The sequence below is a fragment of the Pygoscelis adeliae genome, unplaced genomic scaffold (assembly GCF_000699105.1).
Source record: "Pygoscelis adeliae isolate BGI_AS28 unplaced genomic scaffold, ASM69910v1 Scaffold124, whole genome shotgun sequence".
NCBI classification, from domain to species: domain Eukaryota; kingdom Metazoa; phylum Chordata; class Aves; order Sphenisciformes; family Spheniscidae; genus Pygoscelis; species Pygoscelis adeliae.
The window spans coordinates 4,229,118-4,252,783 of record NW_008824791.1 but is presented as its reverse complement, the minus strand read 5'-3'; the positions used below and the strand labels follow the sequence as shown (position 1 = coordinate 4,252,783).

General features: G+C 36.4%; 1 protein-coding gene across 1 annotated transcript in view; it reads left to right on the top strand.

Moving 5' to 3' along the window:
• Nucleotides 1-23,666, top strand: part of DCAF6 (DDB1 and CUL4 associated factor 6) — an 87,849-nt gene that overhangs the window by 45,695 nt on the left and 18,488 nt on the right. The window contains exons 14-18 of the mRNA XM_009323942.1: nucleotides 5,991-6,050; nucleotides 13,510-13,615; nucleotides 17,325-17,440; nucleotides 18,245-18,328; nucleotides 18,504-18,825. Coding sequence (XP_009322217.1) covers nucleotides 5,991-6,050; nucleotides 13,510-13,615; nucleotides 17,325-17,440; nucleotides 18,245-18,328; nucleotides 18,504-18,825 — 688 coding nt within the window. The remainder of the gene's footprint in view (nucleotides 1-5,990; nucleotides 6,051-13,509; nucleotides 13,616-17,324; nucleotides 17,441-18,244; nucleotides 18,329-18,503; nucleotides 18,826-23,666) is intronic.

The following is a 23,666-nucleotide window of genomic DNA, read 5'->3' as shown; positions in this document are numbered from 1 at the left end:
GAACATCAGAATTTATTAACTCAAAGATATGTATTGATAGAGGCAAAAACGTAGCTAACACTTACAGTCAGTAGATCTTGATCTTCCATTTTCTTTTTGGAATAACTTAAACATTTTTTTTTTTTACTAAATTGTTTCCCATTGAATTGAAGTTGGAAAAAAAGTTTGGTTTCAACCATATCTGTAGAATTTTCACCTGGAGGTATATCTGTGGATATTTTACTGCCTCTGAAGTATGTGTTGGTTTGGGTTTCACTTGATACTGTCTCGTCTATCTCTTTCTTAGTGCTCCTTCAAGGATGCAATGTAATTCTTTACTCCCAGTTGCTTGTGGGTCAACATACTGTAGGAACCATACTGACACAAATTTGAAGTTTTAAGCTGAGTAATTGCTTTGACTGGTAGTCAGAGATGTATTGTAGTTAGTTTGAATCACCCATCACTGCCTCTTGGAGTTCTGAGTTCCTATGTGCTTTGAATTTTAAGGGAACTAATGGGAAGGTCCGATCATTTCATTTGGCCTCACCAGGGAACCACAGAACACATACGTAGCCTTGGAGGAAACTAGTATTCAAATATTTACCTCATTCTTCATGTGATGACAATGAATTTGCAAATTTAACCATTTTACTTATTAAGTAGTTGCTTTGAAAGATAGATTCACTTAGCACTATTGAAACATTTATTTCTGGGGAGAGAAAGGGGGAACAGTTTTGCTACCTGACCTCCAACTCATTAGGATATATATCTTTGTGCTGTTTGGTCTGATTGGTGGAATTTGTTACCTTCAGCATTATAGACAGTGGAAGATTTAAAATGAGGAATTCAAATTTAAATATTGAATGTGTTCGGTCAATTATTCCTCAAGAAGTTTGATAAAATATTACATTACCTTTTCCATTCTACTTGAATTTCTTGTATTTACACATACCTGTTGTGCTTCATCAGCTTCTTCCATTGTATTCCTCCTTCCCCTATAATGGGAGGGAACAAATGAAACTTGTTTCTTTTGATTGGGGAATCCAGATCACCTTTGCATTGTCTATTTACGTTTTAAGATTTCTGCACTCTGGACATGGAAATATTCTCTGTATTTGCTCATTTTTTTTTTATGCAAGTTACTTTTGTTTTGTTCCCTTTTTTTGACCTCCCAAGACTTATTTTTGGAAGATGTGTATCTACAATCTATTCCTTTGGAAAACCAGAGGTGCAGATTTTTGGTCTCTTGCTTCTCCATAGAGACAGTTGTTTTCCAACCCTGTGGTAAGTTGATGTTTCAGAAATGTGGTAGGAGAAAAAGTCGTTGTTCTTCAGGAGTTTTTTTTGGTTGTGGGTTTTTTTGTTGCGTTTTTGTTTTTTAATAATAAACTTCCATACAGAGACAGTCTCTGTTTTTTTCCTGCAAGGTTGCCTTTGATGCTCTGTCTTGAGGCAGATGTTCAGTTTTCAGGCACATACTAGTCGTAAATTTTTCAAACAAAAAATTACACCCCAAAATGTGTCTGCCACTATGTGAAATGGCATCATAGCCTCTGGCCCAGGGCTGCAAGTTCTCAATCCCTACTCTGGCAAAACTTGTATAATTTACACTTGCAATTTTTTGGGGAATTCACTGTAAGACTAAGGCCGTTTCTTCTGACCTGTATTTCATTCTTAATCCTTATCTTTGCAATCACAGAAGCTCAATTATAGCTGTAGACACAGGCTGGAGAAAAAAATAGTCCAGCCGTGTAAGAGATCACCAGTAGAAAATTTCAAGAGCTGAAAGCTTTTACAGGTTTAATAGAAAATTAGACTGTATGGTAGTTATTCTGTCTCCTAGTCTAAGGACTTGTAATATTTACATGAGGATTTGTAAGCTGTATCTGTAATAGTTAACTCTCACTATTTAGAAAAATATGGTCAAAAGTTTATGATGTTGTTGAATGTGAAAGTGAGTTAACTGAGTAATGATTCACAGAGGGCTGATTTGACATTGAGGAAAAAGATACTTCATCCTCAGATGGCAAAGAGACTTTGTTTTAGTGGATACCTCTCATAAGTATTGTGTAAATCTGGCAGAGTTTTAGAAGCAGTATATGCTGCGTCTATCAGGCCTATTTTGTCTTCAAGCCTTTGCTTAGTTATTGCAAAGATTCAGTTTTTTTTGATGGCTGCTTTATTTAATTAGGGAACTATGGTGAGTTGTTTGGGTTTTTTATTATATACTTTCTCCAACAAAGCCTGGTTTTGACTTACTCACATTTTCGTGGCATTTCATAACATTTAGATCCTGTGCAGTATTTAAACAACAGCATATATGTGCTATATGCAAACTACAAAGAATGTAAACCGTTTTAACCGGTTGTGTATTGCTGTTCTGCCCAGTGCTGATACACCGTGTATGCATTGCCATTACCTATGTCACTCCTCTTTTTGAGAACTTGAATCAAATGCAATTTGAGAAGTTACAGAAATAAGAGCCAGCTGATCTCGAAGTGGAAAAGAAACAATAAATCAATATTTTAGATCAGTGTGCATCAGAGGTTCCTGTAGCAGTCAGTGTGCATAATCTTACCCACAAAAATATGAAGTAATATGAACCTTTTTTGAAGAAAAATTAATTTGAGTTAGACTGCATTTGTTGTGGAATAAAGATATGTACATGTGCCTGCTGACATATTGCAGAATCTGTGATGCACATTGACTTGATTTTTTTTTTTTTAAACTTTGGTTGTTTCTAAAGTCTATATGGTCGGTGTCTTTTTCAAGCGGAGCAAATCGGACCTTCTTTTCTGTGTTAAAGCTTTCTGTGAAGAACAAGGGGATGACTGCAGTTTTTATTGCTAGATCCTTTGCATTCTTTGTAAACACCCAGATGTAGAAATGTGTCTATTTGAAGTCCCAAATGCGTAACTGAGAGCTTATTCACTGTGGAAAGCAATTATTCCTAGTTATTAAAACACATATTTCATTTCTTAGATTAAGGTCCACTATATGTACCATGTTTAGGACTTTAAAAACAGGTCTCACTGCTTCAGGCCTGACTCTCACACTGGAACCGGGGTTATAGTGTGATATAAGGAGGAAAATTTTTTTTAACCAAAACAATAGAGGTGGCATGCTAGTATTTTGATGAAGTCAGGTACTGATTGCCCAAACTGTAGGAAGACCCTTCAGCATATAACTGATTTTAAAATTATCTTCTATTTTCTGTTTGAGGTTCCCCAAATTTATGACTCTCCAGTTCCCTCTTTAAGTGGTGTTCCAGTTTAGAATGTACTGGTGACATTACAACCAGTGGTGAACTGCATTGGGATGTAGACCCAGCCTGTGAAGGCTCAGGTAAGATTTTTGTTTGTTTTTTTAACTATATGGCACAGTTTTGGTAATACTTTTTTCAAAAGCTTTATCGGAAATTATGAAAGTACTTTTTCAGAATCTTTACAAAACAAAGCCATATATTAAAAAAAGAGGCATTTACCTGAACTTCCCTAGGCTGGTTTCATGGTCACGTTTATTTCCCTGCCTGAGGTGTGGGGTTCCAGACTGCAGTGCCACTTCAAGGGGTGCTGGTGATCTGTGGCTTCAGGGGACTTGAAAAAGGAAAAAAAAGTGAGTTTAAAATTGCTATAAACGGAGCTTTTTTTCTTAACCATGTTAACTGGAATATTTAGGATGCTTCCTATATGTTGTTTAAAAATTCTTATATTACAAGTGAAATGCATTCACAAAGTTATGAGAAGACATCAAAATAATAGTGAAATGTGGGAGATTGAAGCCTACGTTGGCATGGACTACTACCTCGAAATTTTTTCATTTTTGCTTACTGTGGTTGAATGATGCACATGGTAAAACATATCTGCTTTTTACTTACTGTTGTATAACGTGAGGTCTTAATAAAATTTACAAGTGCTGATAAGGGTAGTAAATGTAATTTCTTACGTTTATAATTAGAGTATGTTAGTTCAGTCATATTTCTTCTGTTCATCTTGGTCTGAGTTAAAGAGCTGGTGAGATTAACTTTTCCAGCCAAGTAAAATGTTTGGCAGTATGATACGCCTTTTAAAAAAGGACATACAAGCTTATAGAAAGAATTGGAGTGCAAGAACAGAGCGTGACTGAGAATCGCTGTCTTCTGTCATTAGGCTCCTCAGCTTGCTGTCCAAGACCTCCCCTCCCTTTAGCGCTTTTGATACAAGTTAATCCCAATCACGGGCTTCATAACTGTGAGTCAGTGATCAAAGCCAGCCTGCCCTTGAGAGAGGTGTACCGATTCCTGTGCTGAGTCAGCTGGAATACAAGTAGATCATCTTATGACATGGTGCATCTTTACACCAGGTTTTTTGCTCTGATATACATTCTAAAAAGTGGATTACTACTCCATTGAAAAAACTCCACTGTAAATACTTCTAAATTAGAAATTATATGTAAAGCACACTTCAGTTTTGGAAAGTGAAATATATTAATGTTACAGGTCTCATACTTAAGAGCTATGTGCCATCTAAATCTAGATGACAAATTCTGTGATCTGGCTTAGGTGTGTTTGGTGCAAGGCATGGGCATGGCTGAACAAAGGTGAAGACAAAACAGGACCAATTTTGTGTTCCCCAGTTACGGAAGTAAAATGTATAAACCCAGTTACCAAAACAAGCCAGCTTCCAAAGCACACTGAGCTTGCCTCAGACTCTCCTGGTCTCTGTTCTTCAATCCTTCTCCCCTCCCCTATGCTAGGTATCAGTGTAACGAAGGAACAGAATGTGATTCTTGCACCAACAGCTGGGAATGAAGTATCATTTGAGGATATATATTTAAATCAGTATGTCAATTTAGCAGGTTTTATGGCTGTGCTACAAAATAGGTCTCTGGTGATTCTGGCCCAAACCTGGAAGTGAGCTTCCTGTAGGAGAGTGTGTATTATTTCATTGCTTTCCTTGTATAGGATTTAAATTTATGTTAGAATTCCTTTAGCATGCTGTGATGTTGGCAGACTATGACTCAGTTTATAATACCGGATATTAAATCCTTTTAGCTTAGCATGAATTTGTTTATAACAGAAGATTAACAAATGGAACCAAGATATGGTAGCCTAGCCAATAGCTTTGAAATACTGCACGAATTTATGTACACCAGCTCATCTTAAGATAATGCAGAAGTAAGATCTGCTCTTCAGAGGTGACAAGGAAAATAGACTCACAGAAGATACTGAACATTGCATCTGTCATTTGTCTGCACAATGAATGCTGTGCTGGTGATAGTCATTAACTGGTAGTGTCCCGTGGAAAAAAATGTGCTTAACTGCTGGGGGGTTTGATCCCCTTCCCTGTGATTAGATGAGGGTTTTTATAAGACTGACCTGTGTGGTACTGTGATAAACTCATGAAGACATGTTCTCAGTCATCAGATGCCACAGAGGTATAGCATCTAGGAATGCAGAACTATCGAACTGTCATACGAGTGGGATGTATTTCGGTGCTTTAATGTTTTAAAAACAGTCTATATGCTGTTGTATCTGTAAACAGTCTCATCTTGTACACTTTATGCTCATAGGTATAAATATTGAAGGTACTGGTATACCACTGAGTATGTTATGTTGAAGTATAAATATTCTGAAATTTACATTTAGCACATGGTTTGAAATGCTAGTGTCATTTGGTAGTTGGAGCAAAGGCTTTAGGAATCATGACTCTTCAGTGTTTTTCCTGACATGTTAGAAATTTGAAGAACATAGTAAAATCTTTGGTAATGGACAGACATTTTTAATATCGATGTGTCAGCAAGCTTCAGGCTGTTCAATGACTATCTAAAGACATACATAATGATTTGAAACAAGTGGCTTTGCTTCTGTCATGCCTAGAAAATGCAATATGGCTGGCTGCTCATAAAACAAACCCAAGGCTTCCTTATGTTGCTGCTTTTTATTTTTGATTTTAAACTAACATATGATCGTGACATTGCTGTGCAGTTCTCTGCTGCTTATGTTTTAAGTTGAAATCTCATTTTTGTTTCAGATTCTCCTTCTTCTGTGGTTAACAAACAGCTTGGATCCATGTCACTTGATGAGCAACAGGGTGCGTGTGACAGGAAATGCGCTATACGCAGCCATAGTTGATTGCAATGCTTCCTTTTAAAATTGCCTTTCATGATGATAAACAGTCTAAAAATGCTGTTCATAAAGTAGAATTCTGTAAGCAGATCTGCTGGAAACTCATTAATTATTTAGTTCTCAATATGAGTGACAGAGTAAGGTTAATTGTTGTTTTCAAAAGCCATCCTATGCTCAATTCTTAATGTGTTCCATGTAGGTACAGTAAATGTCTTATGTACTCTACAGACATTCAGAATATGTTTTTTAAATGCAAAGTAAAATTAATTCTTTAAACAGTCTTTTTCTGAATGGTTCTTCTTGGATCAAAGTGCAAATATCAAGATTGAAGTAACTTTTAATCATATAATGCCAAATTAATTTATCGTATGCAAGAGATGTGCAGCTTTGTTATACTTGCACAGCTCGAGTAACTCAAGAGCACCTGTTGCACTTAGGTGCATCTTACCTCTGTAACCCCTTGTCCTACACCTCTTCTGCTAAAGAAGTACTAGTGTTTCTCTGTAGATGCCCTATGGGCTGGTGTTAGAAGGAATGCTTGTGAGCTTTCTCTATGCTCATCTATTCATCAGTCTTCAGACTGTGAGCAGTGAAGTGGGCCATAGATGACCCTATTCCAGCTGAACCAATGTCATCTGTAGTGAATATTTATGCCTGAATAATTAATGAGTGATCGATGGTAATTTAAAAATAGATCTCCATACACTCTGCATTACGCTTACTTCCATATTAAAGCCTCTGTAGAGATTTAATAGCTCAAGTCCCACAAAAGAACTGGCTGTTCCATCTTTTTTCACGTTCTAAACTAGAATGCCGTTTTGAAATCCCATTTCTGAAAAATAGTCTGTTCGGCAACTGTTGAGATTATGGTTTATTTTAGGATGCCGGAACATTGGGGAAAAAAACAAGCTGTGTTTTATATTGAGGAAATAAATTCATTTTGTGGAATTATATTTTGTGATGAAATAGCCTTAAACCTCAGTGTGTAAATTTGCTAATTATTCATGGTTCAGTAGTCTATATCACTCCAGTAGTCAGATTTAGCTGGAAAATTTGCTTATAATTGCTCTGTTATGAACTCAGAATAAAGCATTAGTTGATGAGAGTAGAATGAACTAGAACTAACATAGAAAGTCTGTATGTTTACTGAAGTTCTTACAACTGTAAAAATTTTGGAAAACTGATAAATTTTTCTGTGAAGTTGTGAATTAAGCCCACCTGACAACAAAGATAAAACCAGAAGTTTTGGTCCCAGAAATCAGTTCCCAAACCTGCACCAAATTCCTCTTCAAGCAGGATCAGTTGCCTTAAAAACTAGTTTGTGTATCTCTTGTTAATTGCATAGTTGTAATAGACCCATAGTTGTAATAGACTCTCGGGAGTTTTTGCTAATAATTTTTTCCTGCGTTAAGAAATTACTTGAACTAATGTGAAGAAGTTTCCTCTCATAAAAGCATTTCAGGTTTTTTAATATGAAAAAAACCCAAAATACATTTGTTTATCTAGACTTTATTGGTAGACCAGTTCTCTGATTGTTTTAAGGCAGTGTTTTTCTGTTGTGATGGTAAGGATCACCTGAAGAGACACAGGAAGTTACTTCTAGTTTGGAAAACTAGGAATTTGGAAAAGGAAGTAATTTGTTAGGAAATCTGTCGTCCAAATGTGTCATGGTTTAACCCCAGCCAGCAACTAAGCACCACCCAGCCGCTCGCTCACTCCCCCCTCCGGTGGGATGGGGGAGAGAATTGGAAGGGTAAAAGTGAGAAAACTCGTGGGCTGAGATAAAGACAGTTTAATAGGTAAAGCAAAAGCCATGCGCGCAAGCAAAGCAAAACAAGGAATTCATTCACTCCTTCCCACCGGCAGGCAGGTGTTCAGCCATCCCCAGGAAAGCAGGGCTCCATCACGCGTAACGGTGACTTGGGAAGACAAACACCATCACTCCCAACGTCCCCCCCTTCCTTCTTCTTCCCCCAGCTTTATATGCTGAGCATGTCGTCATATGGTGTGGAATATCCCTTTGGTCAGTTGGGGTCAGCTGTCCCGGCTGTGTCCCCTCCCAACTCCTTGTGCACCCCCAGCCTGCTCGCTGGTGGGGTGGGGTGAGAGGCAGAAAAGGCCTTGACTCTGTGTAAGCACTGCTCAGCAGTAACGAAAACATCCCTGTGTTATCAACACTGTTTCCAGCACAAATCCAAAACACAGCCCCATACTTGCTACTATAATGAAAATTAACTCTACCCCAGCCAAAACAAGCACAAAATGATAACCAGAAAGAATAATTTGCTGAGATCCAGTTGGATTTTTGGAGTTAAACTGCATTAGTTTCACTTCATATTTTAACAGAAACCTCAAAAATGTATAAGTAGCTAATGAAGGAAGTCATATCAGGTTTTTTTATATAGAAATGCTTATTCTGTCTTATTCCTATCTTTTCTTAATTTGGTACTGAATCAACTGTCTTCTGTTGGACCAGTCTCTTTTGTTGGCATTTATGTTTTAAGACTGTTTCTGGGTTTAAAGATCTGGGGATACTTTTTTGGGGGATACTTTTTTGGGGGATACTTTTTTGGGGGATACTTTTTTGGGGGATACTTTTTTGGGGGATACTTTTTTGGGGGATACTTTTTTGGGGGATACTTTTTTGGGGGATACTTTTTTGGGGGATACTTTTTTGGGGGATACTTTTTTGGGGGATACTTTTTTGGGGGATACTTTTTTGGGGGATACTTTTTTGGGGGATACTTTTTTGGGGGATACTTTTTTGGGGGATACTTTTTTGGGGGATACTTTTTTGGGACAAACAAATTTATAATGTCATTACTCTGACAGTCCAGCAGAAGCTATAAGTCATTCCCGTCTGTACAAAATGGTTTCAAATGGATTACAGTGATCTACACTGGGGTTTTTAATTTTTTTTTTTGTTTGTTTGTTTTTGTTGTTGTTGTTACTGTAATTGTAATAATGGAGGGTGGCTTTTAGATTTGTTGCAGTGTAAAGGCAATGTTATGACTGTAAGGTACTGTCTGAATTGGTATGATTAAAGCGGGAACCTGAAGCCAGAGAACTAGCTCGGTAACTTTGAAGTGTAAATGTGTGTATGCATCCCATACCATCTTAATGCTGCTTCTGACATACACAGAAGCCATACTGATTACTGATATTTCTAGATATTTCAAGTTAGTGCGAGGGTTTAGTAATCCCTTATGGTGATGTCCGTACCAGATTGTTCAGTGCCACATCATAGATACTTGAGCTGGCTCAGAACAAGCTGGTGGGTCAGCTATGGCAGAGTTAGTTCCTCATAAATAGTACTGTAAGTCCTTGAAACTGTATTGGCATGTGTTGTGTCCCAGCTAATCAGCTCTGCCTCCCAGTCAGATGAACTGGTTGAGCGTTGGTATGCATATAGAGCTTTCCTGATCTATAGTGAGCTGGTACTCCGCAGGTACAAGCTCAAGAATTTCAGATCTGTGCTTTGTTGCAAGGCACAGTGTGGTCTGTACTGCCTCCTTCGGTAAGTGCAGTACTACATCTAATTAGTAGAGGAATCATCTAGACAAAGAAATTGTATGCCTTGTGCTACAATTATTAGGCTGGTCCAAAGAATTACTTGGTTTTCGGTCTTCCCTTAGACGTCATTGTGCCTTATACTGACTGGTATCAGTGCAACATTGTTCAGTCGGTATTCCTCACTAGATAAAGGAATCTCCGCCCTTCCCTCCGAGTTCAGCTGCTTCTGATGGATTTTCATGTGTTAAGCCTTCCCATGGAATTCCTATTTTCTGAAATATACCACTTATTTTCTTCTCTTTGGATCAATTTTTCTCCCTTCAGAAGTAACTCTCTCTGGTTTTCGCCCAGAATATAACCCTGTCTTCAGAATGTACAAAGTTGATTTTCTTATGAGGAGATCATGATTAGTGCTGGATAGGAATTATTTGGAAGTTTTTCATGAAAAGTCATCTGTCCTCTTCTCATGGGGTTGCCAATAGACTAGTGAATAGGGCAGCATTTGAGATGTGGAAACCAGCTTGAAGTTCCTTACAACGTTAGTTTAACTAGGTAATGCAATCTGTAAACCTGTCTTTATGCGCTTACCACTTCATAGTTGAGAGCCCAAATCTTTGTGAAGTTACATTTGCACAGGTTCATTTTCTAAGGGAAAAAGTGTGTATGAGGGGTATTGCTTTCAGTTGTGGGCTTTGGGGTTTGTTTGTTTTTTTAAATAAGGTTATGAATGAAATTTTGTCTTCAGTTTTAAGGATGGTAGTTTAAAAGTATCTTCCTCATGTAGGCACCTGGAGAATGGACCATTTCATGGGAGTGTCTGTTCTAGGACAGGGTTGCTTATGAAATAAGACTGTAAGTTGTTGATAGTATCTTTAAAGTATAATGTGTTTGGCTGTAAAATCTAAGTAAAGTTTCAAGGTATTTTTGAGGAATTAGGAATAGAGTTTAGTAAGGTGTTGACAAGCTACAACTTTCTCTTGGAGCAATTATTACCTTACTAGAGTTTGCAATAGGATCAATAGTTCTGGCAATAGCTCTCCCCTAAGTTACAGAAGCCGTACAACTTTTCCTCTTCTTCCCTTCATTTTTTTATCAATGTGAAGTAGATCTGGCCTGATGGGATTAACCTAGTAGTGAAAGAGAACAGAGCTTCATTCTGATCTAGTCAGTCTTTGGCAATCACATTGTTCTTGATAACAAAGAGTTCACAACTTAAGGATTTTATGTGGTTTCTCTAAAAGAATGTTCAATTATGTACTAGGCAAAGCTTATTAGCTTTCTTCACAGAGGCTCCCATTCAGCTTTCATTAGCAGTGTAAGTTTAATATAAAATAGTGAACTACACAACTAATTCTGTGTGGTTTATTATCAGATTCTTGTCTCATCTGTCTTTTTAAAAGTTTCTCGTTCTTATTAGTGTCAATTTCGTGCCCTAAAGCTAGTTTAAAGAAGAAACTGACCCAATCCAAATTGTAGCTCATGTTAGTGTAGATTTAAGAAAAAGCTATTACACAATATGTTTTAACAGCTATCTGTCTCCAGAAATTTGTAACAATAATTTCTCAGTTAGTCAGTGCCCTCTTTGGTAAGTCTACAGCGATTCTTCCAACTTTTTGAGCATCGCTTCCACAGTAAGCATAGTCAGAGGACAGTCTTTATGCATTTTGGTTAAATTTTTTGATGTTGAGATTTTAAGACAGGAAAGCACTGTTCTGATAATATGATCGGAGCTTTATAACACAAGCCTAATACTCAATTAGGTTCATTATAGGATAGCGATGTTTGGTTACTTTAGTCAGTAATATTAAGTAGTTTTGTGCTGAAGCAAGTGTTACATAGCAGTATCAAGTTACAGTATAGTCATTGGTGGCTGTCTTGGACTATTCAAGGCAGTAAGTTGTCTTTCTTTACCTATCTGGGTTCCCGATTCAAAGATATGTCTTGTCTGTACCTATTACGAGGAAGGTAAAGAATTCTCCAACTATGTCATTTTTTACTCTTTCAGTGTCCAGCTCCTGATGACTTGTGCAGTATGTGGGAACGATCAGTATTTGTACTTGCTTAGGAAGGGATGCTCAGAGTTTGAACAGACTTTTATACTAAGAGGTGCTTGCTGATAGGTTGCCAAAAAATAGAGAAAACACCTGCTCAGTTAAGAAAGAATGTGTCATTTTTGTTCAAAACATCTATATACGCCACTATAAAATATTTTCTTACATTTGTTTCTTTTCTTAGTTTATTTCAGGAGTTGGAAACCTTGCTTTTAATCAGTTTTATCCTTGCTCCACTCTAACAAGAGTGTAACTGGAACCTTTATTTTAGAGAGGCTATGAGCTTTTCTTTGCATAGAATGAGGCCCATGCCATATGTATGATTAGGATCACAGTTGTAATCGGTTAATTCTTTCACATAAAAAGATTTTAATTCTTCTTGCAGGGTTTTTGTGTTTTGGCTTGGTTTTTTTAATTTCTCTTCAGAATATGTAGAAATACATAGTTAAAGTTCTTTGGAGCAGCTGATCACTGCTCTGATCCTGTGAGCGGGCTTCTGCCTGTCAGCAGTTTAAACATATGAGCATTGATCATTAGGTTAAATTCTTATGTGCTATTTCATAGTTCCTATAACTTAATTGTATTTTTTAAAATAAATATCCTGTGGCAGTATTGTAGCCATTACTGTTTTAATAATAGCCTTTTTAGTGGGGGAATTTGTAGGTTTGTGCTTGAATTGAATGTTAGATTTTAACTGATGTTTACCCAAAGATGATCTGAAGCTTTTACTTTATTATAAGTGTCAGTCTGCTGCCAATACTACAAATATAGTCAAATTTCTGTACTCTGTAAACCAAAGAAAATACGGCATGGTTTTGTCCAAACGGTCCTGAGATAAAAAGCTCAGCATTCATGAAAAGCAAGACTACATAGGCTACTTAGCAGTCATGTGAGTGATGCCTAATACTGAGTAAACTCTCCCATCCGAGTTCTGAGAGAACGGCACCTCTGTAGTGAGGCTTAATCTGATGGTACTTTCCATTAACTTTTTAGTATTGCCCAAGGCCAGCTTCAGTATTAGTGGCAATTGTGCCATGCATATAGGTAGATCGTGACCATGAATTTCACTCAAGGGTGGTGGGTGGATGGATGTCATTGAGCAGTTCTGTTTTGAAGGAGCCCACTGAACATCCTTAAAACTGTATATGCAGCAGATGTTTGGCAGACTTGCAGTGGTTTTCAATTTGATTCACTTCTGTTGCTTTTGGACATTGTGAATAGTTTGTTTTGCAAGTACTCCCCTTCTGCTTACAGTTGTTATAATATGAAAGGTTTTTTAAACCTGAAGCTCTCAGAACATGAATTTACAGTGTTTTTATGACAGCTAGCTGACAATTTACAGCAGGTCTAAGGATATTGGTAGTTGACTGGGTTCTAAGTAGAAAAAAAAGTAAAGGGTATGGTGATTTTTCTAGACCACTGATTGTGTCTAAAACTCATCATCTTTTTTCACGTGTATTTACTGAGGCAAAAAAGACTGAACACTGCTTCCAGAAACATTTTATATTCTTATTATTAATATACTTGATAGAAAAGGGATCTGCTTATAAAGGATAATATTGTATGTATGCTTACCTATCGGCAATTTTATTTACCTGCATGTTGAAGGACAGCATCTTCTTTGTTTGCTCTTATAAATACAAATAATTTTAGGCCACTTTTAAAGCGATGCAAATTTGGTGTGTTTACTCTGAAACTTTTTAACTTTTTGCTTGGGCTGTAAGAGATCTTAAATAGACATTGTACATGTTACTGCCACATTTGGCCTTTGTTAGGATAATTAAATGAATCTTCAGAATTATAACAGCTTTATGTATATTACTGATGCCCATCCAAACTTTATCAATCCCATATTTACAGAGAGTGATAAGCCACGAACAGGAACAGGTGAACCAGTTTTAAGTTTGCACTACAGTACAGAAGGAACGACTACAAGCACGATAAAACTGGACTTCACTGATGAGTGGTAAGAAGTTAATTTTGGTTTTGACTGGTTATTGATCAGCACATATCACTGACACTCGTCTAGCATAGATACAGATAAATTATTTTTCCGTATGGTATATGTATATTTTTAGGTGTATATAGACAATTTGAAATGGCTGTAGTCCTTAATACATTCAGAATGTAAAAGACAGTCATACTTCAACACGAAATTTATGCAAGAGGGTTTTTTGTGAGATTTACTGTGAATCTTTTTATTTGAAACATGCTATCTTCATCAAACCCTAGCATAATATTAGTGTTCACTATCTTACTAAAGCAGGGTAGTACAGTGATGGAAAGGTGGTCCAGGGGCTAGCGCTTAAGTTTTAATTCTCTGCTCTACGAGACTTCTCATGTGGTATTCTGCAAACTAGTCTTTCTGTGGCACAGTTCCCGAGCTGTAAAACAGTGAAATTAGTATTTCTGTGTCTGAGGAGTGTTGATGAATGCATACGGTTAAGATACCAACTTTGTGGACTGCTTAGATATTACAGTGATGGCATCCTTTTCAGATAATAAACGCATACTGTCTAACTGGCCTGACTTACTTGGTTTTGTATTGAAGTCTATCACTAGAGCATGTCAGGATCTCCCAAAACAACCACAGTCCTTATTTTATCTCCTCTTGCTTCTATTCCTTTGCTTATGTTTTCAAAATTATTGTAGAAGATGGTAAGTAGAAATGCTTGCTGGCATTTGTTACTGGGGGAAAAAAAAACCCACCACATTTAGCTGCTCTTAAGTGCTGTGGCTTTAGACATAAAACATACACCTTGCCCATAGCAGTTTGGAAACATTAAACAGCGATCTATGTGTTTGCACAAGAATGAAGACTTTGCCTATGTGAATCTGAAATACTGTGACAGTTATGTTCAAGCAATCTGTCAGACTGTATTTCCATTTAGAGTCCAAATCCAGCAAGCTTTGAAAGAATTAGTTTTGCTGTAATGCTTTTAACTAATTCTGCATTTAGTTTTGTGGTCAGTTTAATGTTTTAGGATAGGCAAATTTCACAAGAGGAACAGAGCAGTAGCAAATGTTTTGCCCATTTGTTCTAGCTTTTTTTAACGTAATAATAAAATATTATTACCACTGTATCACAGAAAGCAAATTTTATTAAACAATATGAACACTTTGTTTCTGTGTTTATTTTGTTTTCAAACAAAATTTGAAAGATGCATTTTACTCTTCAAACAGTTAATGATATAAGTGATTCTGAAGATGGAAAATTTAAATGAACAACTACCTCAAAAACAATATTAAGAAAAAGTAGAGTGTACAGGGAATGGAACAGGAGTTCCGTAGAGAGAATAGAGTGTACAGGAAAATTACTTGTTATAAAAATCTGTAATTGGGGAAGTAAAGACTAAATGAAAACTACTAAAACTTAACTTCACATATATATTCTGTCTAAGAGCAAGTATTTTAACAAATCTCTTGGGCCAAGAGTTAGCACCTTGTGAATGACAAACATCAAATCTAATACCAAAAGAGAATGAAGGACTAAACATCATGATCTTTTAAGACTAACGGTAGCAATATTCAAGGCTTTAGGACAGTTCTGATAGAAAGGCATATTAAAACAAGCAGTACAAGGGAAATAAACAAAAATTATGGGAACTAGAATGTGTATGATTCAATACCTTTTATTTGACAGAATAATGGGTCCTAGAAAGAACCCATTATTACTCTATACATGAAGTAATAGTCTGGATTTCCAGAAAGTATTTGATACTTTGCCGCATGTTGAACTTCTGTTCAAGGTGGGAGAGGTAGATCAATAAAGAAACTGAACGTGGTGGTAAGCTAACTTAACGGAGCTTTTGTAGTTGCAAGGCATTGTCAGTTCAGAGGCTAACTAAAAACGTTGTGCTGAAGAATGGAATAATAGAATTAGGATGCAATTCCATGTAACAAAATGATGCAGTTGAGGACAAATAACAAAAACCTGATCTGAAAGTTGGGAGTGTTGTGAAAATGAAATGGAGGAAGACATGGACCTACCAGTCACTTCATTCTCAATATAATGCAGCTACTAGAAAGGCAAGTATGATCCTAGATGTCACCAGCTGGGAGATTTCAGCCAAGGATGAGAATTACTGGTGCTGCTGCTCACCTCCGCTTTGCATTGTGAATTAGAATGCTGTGTGCAATCTTCGTCATGCTTTCGAGAAAACTGATGCAAATTCGCAGAGGTTCAAAGAAGGGTTATACAGAGAACTGGGGCAACAGAAAGCCTGCTATGGAAGCAGATAGTAGGGCTTAATGTAATGAAAGCACAGGGTGTTATTTTGCGCTCTCAAATTCCTCTTCATGTAACTACTGGAGTGAAAAATAACACTGAAGTAAAAACTAAAGCAGACTAATGCATAAATGTACACTAGCATTGAGCACTGAGCTAGAAAGTAGATTCCTAAGAGTCAAAAAAAATCTTAGTACTTCAACTGTGATTAAGATCATAAAAGTGATTATATCATATGAGGCATGAAATAGCAAAAATCCTTGACTTGGTGTCTAGCAGTACCCTTCTTGTCTGTCCATTTGGAAACAATGCTGAAAATTCTTGATTTGGAAGAAATACTGTAAGGGCTAACAAAATTTTTCTAGATACTCCAAATCCAGTACAGCAATGAAACAGACTATTGCTCATCAAGATGAGTAAAAGCTCTCATATTGAATGTAAAAAAATAAAAGTACTGAAGTCTAGACTGGATTCTTAAGAATCTAGACTAAGCATGATTTGCGCTGCTTCTAGCAATGTAGCGTATAAAATAGTTTAGTAATAGCATACACAGGTAAGAAGATACTTGTAGCACTACTGTCTAAATTCTGAGAATCATGCTTGCAATTCTCATAACTCATCTTTGTTTCTGCTTTTGTCCAGCGATTTGCCTAAGTTTGAGGCCACAACACAGATGTGGGACAGGAGAGAATGGGAGAGGTCAGGAACAAGGCTTTGCATTTCCTAAAATAAGGTCTTTTGTAGAGAGTCGACAAACATTAGTTTTGATGACATTTAGAACAGCAGTGTTACATATTTCCTGAGGAATAATTTTCCTTATTATAAACAGAAATTGGTGTTCCACAATAATTATCGAAACATGAATGAGGAGTAAATCTCAAGTACCAGCTTATAGTAAATCTTGAGAAATAACAAAACTTTGAAGACTGAAAGCTGACATCAGAAGTCCATGCCTCAAAAGGTACAGGAATGATAGTTAATGGTGAAGAACCTGGAGAATTTTATCTGAATCATTTTTTTAATTGGATGGGATAAGATTATGTATTAGTGCTCAGTTGACAGCTTGTAATACCTTTAATAAGATCTGTGGTCATTTATACATGTAAAAATGTGTAAATAGTGAAAGAGAGCAAACCCTTTTGAGTTCTCACAATATTTTGAAAAGCAATGAAGAAATCCTTTAAAGGTTAAAAAAAAAAAAAAGATAGGAAGGAGAGAACAGGGTTCTGTGATGCAGAGGAGTAGTGTGGGATGAGTGGCGATGGACATAATAAAAGAGAATTTTGAAATCGCTGTGAAGGTTGTTAGTTGTAGCTGCTGCCAGGAGCTATTGAATTGTGAGATTGCAGTGAGAAAGATGATGATTGTCAGGCTGTGCTATTGCAATGATCCTATCTATCTAAATTATTTCTAATTTTTTTTTTTTTTTAACATCTTATGTTGCCAGGAGCAGCACAAATTCAAGCTCTAGAGGGAGTGGAAGTCATTGCAAAACTGAAGGCCAAGAAGAGTCTGTAAAAACAAAAGCCTCAGAAGAGTCAGGGCCTAAAGATGAAAAAACAAGTAAGATACAGCGTTATTTCTGTAATGTTATGGTAAAAATTCTGCTCTCGTATGTTTGTGACTACCATTGAACACAATGGGAGTCTCATACACATGCATATGAAGGCAGAATACAACCATAACAGAACATGAATTTTTTTTACCAACCTGAGATAGTTGCAAATAAATATAAAAAAAAATTAACTTATCCTGTCTTTAGTTCTAAAACCCGTATTCTTTTTTCTTAAGGACATATTCTGCCCCAATTTGTATCGAAAAATACAACAAATGCACTTTGCAGTCATAAATGACTGCAAGGTATTTTGTTACAGTTCTCTCAAGCTTTCACTGTATTTTGTTAGATGTGGTTGTCTTGCTCAATTCATTGCCAAAAGGGCAGGCAAGTCAAATGACTGGTTCCAGAGAAATGTGTTTGTTTTTTTTTTAAATCCCTTTTAATAAAGGGATAACTTAATTTCTGTCTTCAGAAAGAATAGCTTTCAGTAAGTGATCATCTGTTTCAAGAGTATTAATGCTATTTTTGCAGCTAAAATTCTCGTAGTGTAGGATATTAAGTATATTAAGGAACAAGAAAGAAATACTTTTTTCTTTGTTAATGTATTGACCTGGGCAACTAGATAGGTTTATATGTACTGACTTTTATGCGATTAGTATCTGAGATTTCGGTAAAGTGACATGTGGACTTTGGAGGGGATTGCTTTGATTGGTTTGATCTAGGAGTGCTAGTATCGTTTAGATTTGCTTATGTTATAGATGTGCATCTAAATGAAATCATGCGATTTAATATTAAGTTGTTTAATTCAGGAGTTCCTGATGAATTTCACAAGGAAGATGCAAGTGCTGAAGAACTGAAAACTATAGATGAAACTGTAGAGATGACAGAAGCAAGTATGTAGCCGTACTCTTTCAAATATATTTATATGAAGAAGTAGAGAATGAAAACCTAAATTTCCAATATAAACTCAGTATGCATAATTTAATTTCTGTGACCATTTATAATGTCTTCTAAAATAAGCTATAATCATTAATGCTGTGACTTATTTTCCCCAATATTTTCTCTTAGCTGTATCAGGTAAACCTGGTCCTGAGCATTCTGGAAGCCAACCAGAAGAAAATGGCCCCAATGTTGACGCTGTCTCTGGAAATGTAGAGGAAGAAGCCTCCTGTGAAAAAAGTGCAAATCAAGAAATTTCAAGTCAAAGTACTGAATCCACTGCCAACTCACTTGCTGCAAATGATGAACCTCAGCCACACCCAGAATCCTCAGGGCTTGCAACTCCAGATGAGTCCTCTACCAGGACCTCAGCTCTCCAAGAAACTGATGATAGTGATGATGATCCTGTTCTGATCCCAGGGGCAAGGTATCGAGGAGGACCAGGACACAGGTTAGGGGAGTACTTATCTCTGCTATTGCTTGGCAAAATGTGGGGTTGTTTTTTTTTGTTGGTGTTTTTTTTTTTTTTTTTGAATGGAAGATCTAGAAACCCATGCCTCATATCCTTATTTAAAATAAGTTGTTCTTTGACAACTAGCCAAGAGCTTGATGGCTGAGTCTAATTTGCCTATATGTAAGATATGTATAGCTATATTTTCCCTCCTAGCCAGGCAAGCTCCTACAGATCTAGTACCTGCTTGTGCTTGTTTCTTGCTTGCTGAATACCCCAGTGCTAAATATTTGCCGTTCATTTTTTATTATTCTCCCTGTCATAAGTATAGAAAGTTCATAAATTTGTGTACAGGGTCCTACATTTTCTTTCAACTGTACTTTAGGTGTTCTTACTTTGGCAAAGCAAGAGCTTTTAACTGTTGTTGTTCAGCAATGCTGTGTTTGTCTGTAGTACGTACATTTAAGACTGTGTTCAATTTTTCATTCTTACTTCTTTTCCTCTGAAGGAGAAACTCTAATACTTTTTCTTTTGTTGGTTATTGAATATCAGTATGTATGGCAGTAAAAAAAAAGGTAGATTACTAGTTGTCATTAATAAAAGATGCATTTAGTAAGCTTTATATTTTTTTCTTGTAAAATATAAACAGCTGTACATACTTGTTTGATCATTCAGTAAACTTAGCCCCCAGTTTGGTATTGCTGGTTTAATACCTTCGTTCACTAATTTCAATTCTTGGACTTCTTAAAAGCTGTAATCATTATTTAAGCAACATCTCTGTTGTTAGACTTAAGAAAATACCTTTTTTACTTGTTTTAGATGTTATGTAACCCAGTGTCAGATGCCTTAGCTTTACTCCTATCCTGTTCAAAGGCAGCGTTATCTTGCTATTAATTTCTTATGCTAGCAATGCAAAGTCTTTACAGGAAACATTACAGTATGTATTCATTAGGAAATCAGAAAGAATTTAATAGTTGTGTATAGAAAAGGTTTTGAATAATTTGCAGTTAAAAAAAAAGTCATAAGCCACCACACTGTCAGTAGTGACAAAAAGAACAGTCAGTGGTTGCTTATTACATAGCATGAGTAATTCTGTTCACTAAATGACAGTTTTTATGAAAAAGCCAATATATACAGATTCTGTCTTAATCCATTGACTTTCCATGCAGTACTAAGTAATTGTAGATAAATATCTAATGGCAGAAATAGTTTCCACTGCAAAGCCCATGTTCGTTACGATCTAGTGATTGAAGAGCAAGCTGTGAAAAGCCCTGCAATTTTAATAATTAAAATGAAATTAATTGATTTTAATTTTTCAAGCAGGATTCCTAGCTTCTCTTTATGCATCTTTTGTTGTCTCTACGATGTAATAGTTTTTGTAGTAATGTAATAAGAGTGACACTTCCAGGCATCATATAGCTGTTACAATTTCCCACTAGTGGGGACATCTTAAATGAAGTTACACTTCATCTGACATGCTTTTTTTCCTTCTTTGTGTGCAGCGAGATTTCTTCCTGTAGCAGTTTATCTTATAGGAAAGAACATTCGACTAAATTAATGTTACAATTAAAATTCTTTATGCAGCCCCCTGGTCCCTTATTTTTCCCCCAAATAAAATCTGACAAAAGTTGCTGTGTAGTCAACGCTGGTTTAGGATTGCCTCCAGGCTTTCATTACTCAGGTTTAATGCCTGCCAATTCATTTTGTTCTGCTTTTGTGTGTGTGCAAGCCGTGAAGTTTTCTAGTTTAACTTCTGAGCAGTCAGATATACGTTTACATTATGTTCCCTCCTATTCTTCTGGTTTCGGGAGTTTCTAAATGCCCTCTGAGATACTGAAGAAAAGTAAAGACATCCTGTGTGTGCTCAAAGGCATTTGGTTTTCCAGAGAGAAAGCAGGCACTGGTGGTCTTAAAGGCTAGCTATAAGCTCTCTTAGTATTTATACCCCATATGAAATGGAGTGAAAGGAACTGGAAGTCCTCTCTACTACGACTATGACAGTTGTTATAGCATATAATCCCTTTCATAAACTGATCAAATTTATAAAAAATCCCCCTGGCCTAGTGAGAAGCTACCTCAAAACATTGCTGCTATAATGGGTATGAATTGACTAAAATTAGTCACTTTGTTTTGTGCTAACATACTGTTTTGATTGAAATAATTTTTTCATGCCCAGTGCTTATCATTTGAGTGATCCTGTCCATTTTCAGCTTTTGTCTCACTAGACTCAGAGTGCCAAGTTTTTCTCACTCTCAGCAGTAAAAATTTGCGGTTTTCCTGCCATCATGCGGGTTCCTGTCTGTGCTCCTCCATGCTCCACTTCTTTCGTGAATATGGTAGACCAGAATTATGCACGCTGCACTGTTTGGATTTTGCTAGGGTTAATGGTATGAGTATTACTCTTGGTCTAGAGAAGATTCTCTGAGACACAAGTGAGCTGTAGTTACATCCTTCTCCTCTCTTGCTGTCTCATGGTGGTGGCTTGTGGTCAGACACAAGATCAGTTAGTATACTGAAGTCTTTCCTACTTTGTCGTTTCTAATTAATGTGTTCTTATCTTTCACCAGAAGGAAGCTCAGAAGTATATGACTGTCAATTTTATACTACTGAATTTCTACCCACCTCTTTTTCTCAAGGTCCTACAGTCCCCTCTATATTCATAAAGTTACCCAACCTCATGTCCTCAATGCACTGCATGAGTACATTCCTACATTTTTCTCAAAGACTATTAGCAATATATATTAAACAAATTTGCCTGCAAGACTGGTGCTTAACTCCACCAGTATGCTTCCTATAGGCTTACGTTTTCTCTTTTCTCACTTAGTAAATTGTGTTACCTAACAATTCCTTTACTAAATCTCATTTTCTCAAGTTTATCTAATAATTTAGTTTCCAATGTGTCATCCTATAAGATAATTAATGGCATTAATGTAGAAGTAGATTTTTCTCTCTCTAGAATATCTAGGGGGGAGTTGCTTTGGGGCTTTTTTGTTCGGGTTTTTTTTTCCCTTTCTGGAAAAGTTATAAGGCTAGCCTGCAATAATCTACCTTTTGTGAACATATTTTAGCAGTGGCAAAAAAACCTGCTTAATTCTAATTTTTCTCTAGGACAAAAAATAAAGAAGAGGCTGTAGCCCTCTGAAACAGAATGCTAAAGGCTGTTTGACTAATAAACCTTTTCCAGTATATAGCATTACTAGCTTTATCTACAACCACATTTAGGTTTCTTTAGGTTGTGTTTTTTGTATACCTAATAACTACCTATTGTTTATATTGAGGAGAAACTCCGCAGTTGGGAAAATGAAGATAAAGGAAACTGTCTCAGAGTCATTTTCCCACTGTAAAGTACAGCTTTCTCCACTGAGAAAGGAAGGGTGGACTGCTGATTCTGGCCTCTGAAATCATGATCTTAAACTTCTTCTTAAGGGAAAGAAATGGCAGAAATATCCTTTTGATAGCTCTGTTGACAGTACCTGCAGTTAAATAAATGGAGAACTTCCTGCTGCATCAACTCTGCTGGTCTCACTTTAGTTTTAGTAAGCTGGATGTAGGTTTCAGATTTATGAATAGAATGTTGTCCATTTTGCAAGTCTAATGTTTACAGAGCTTCCATTATTTGAATTTTGTTTGGATACAAATCCAACTTTTAATGTTTTCAAACTGAGGATTGGGTCTTTTTCTCTCTCTTACATAATCTAAGAATAGATACAAGGGACATAATCTCTTTTTTGGATGCTTGTAAATCTCAAAACACAATGAGGATAGATAGTTTCTCACCAACTAACCTGAAACTGAACTGTCAGGAAAGACTATGCAACAGATACGGAAACACAAAGTTTGCACCTGCTTTAATATTTTGAAAAGGACTTAGAATAGTAGCAGCAAAATGTGTAGGAATACCATGATCCTTTGGTTGATAAATTGCCTAAGTCAGCTGAAAGTTGACTAGGAATCAGTCTAGGAATAGTTTTGACACAGAAGGACATTTCTTTGAAAGAAATAATTGAGAATGTGATGTCTGACTTTTTTCCATAGCATTTCTATAGCCACTGAGCATCACTATAGGAACGGTGAAGATCAGTGACTAAAAGAAGCTAAATAGTTATTCAATTTTTTTATTCTAATTCGGCTAGTCAATACATGTTCTTTTTAACAAAATGTATAAGGAACTGCACAGACTAGTTCTAAATTTAAAAAAATGAAACCTGTTTTGTACAGCAGAGCAGTTTAGCTAGCTACTCAACAGAGAAAATAACCTTCTGGGCATTTTAGGGAATCCACAGGAAAAGATCCCTTCCCTTACAAATATGAGGAGATATGCAGGTTTTTAAGTCTCAAAGTATGCACATAGCATATCTTCTTTAAAACTTACTAAGTCCAGCAAATTTAGTTGGAACAGAAATAGATAATATGGCTTGCCTTAGCACCGTACTTTGTAATCTGTGGGGGGGAAAAAAAAATCTGCGCAAGGAGAATGCAGTTTTTAATGGATTGATCTTAATTTTCACAAAGTAGTCAAAACAACTCTCTGAAGGCTGCTTTCCTACTTAAATGACTGAATTAATTTTGTTTGGACTTCGACAGAAGCTGATCTATGAGCAGAGGCTAAGCCTGGAAAATGTTAAACTAGTAGGTTAAAATTTCAAACAAATACGAATGTAAAATGGAAACAATTATACAGCTGCTTCCACTTCTGCTACGATCTGTGAAGAATTACTGCATTTTATAAGATCAATTTTGTGTACTGTTATGTAATCTGAATACTATTTTCGCTGAAATCATAGTCTCATATACTAACAAATTGAGGAGGAGTCTTCTCAGTTGGAATACGTAGAGCACAT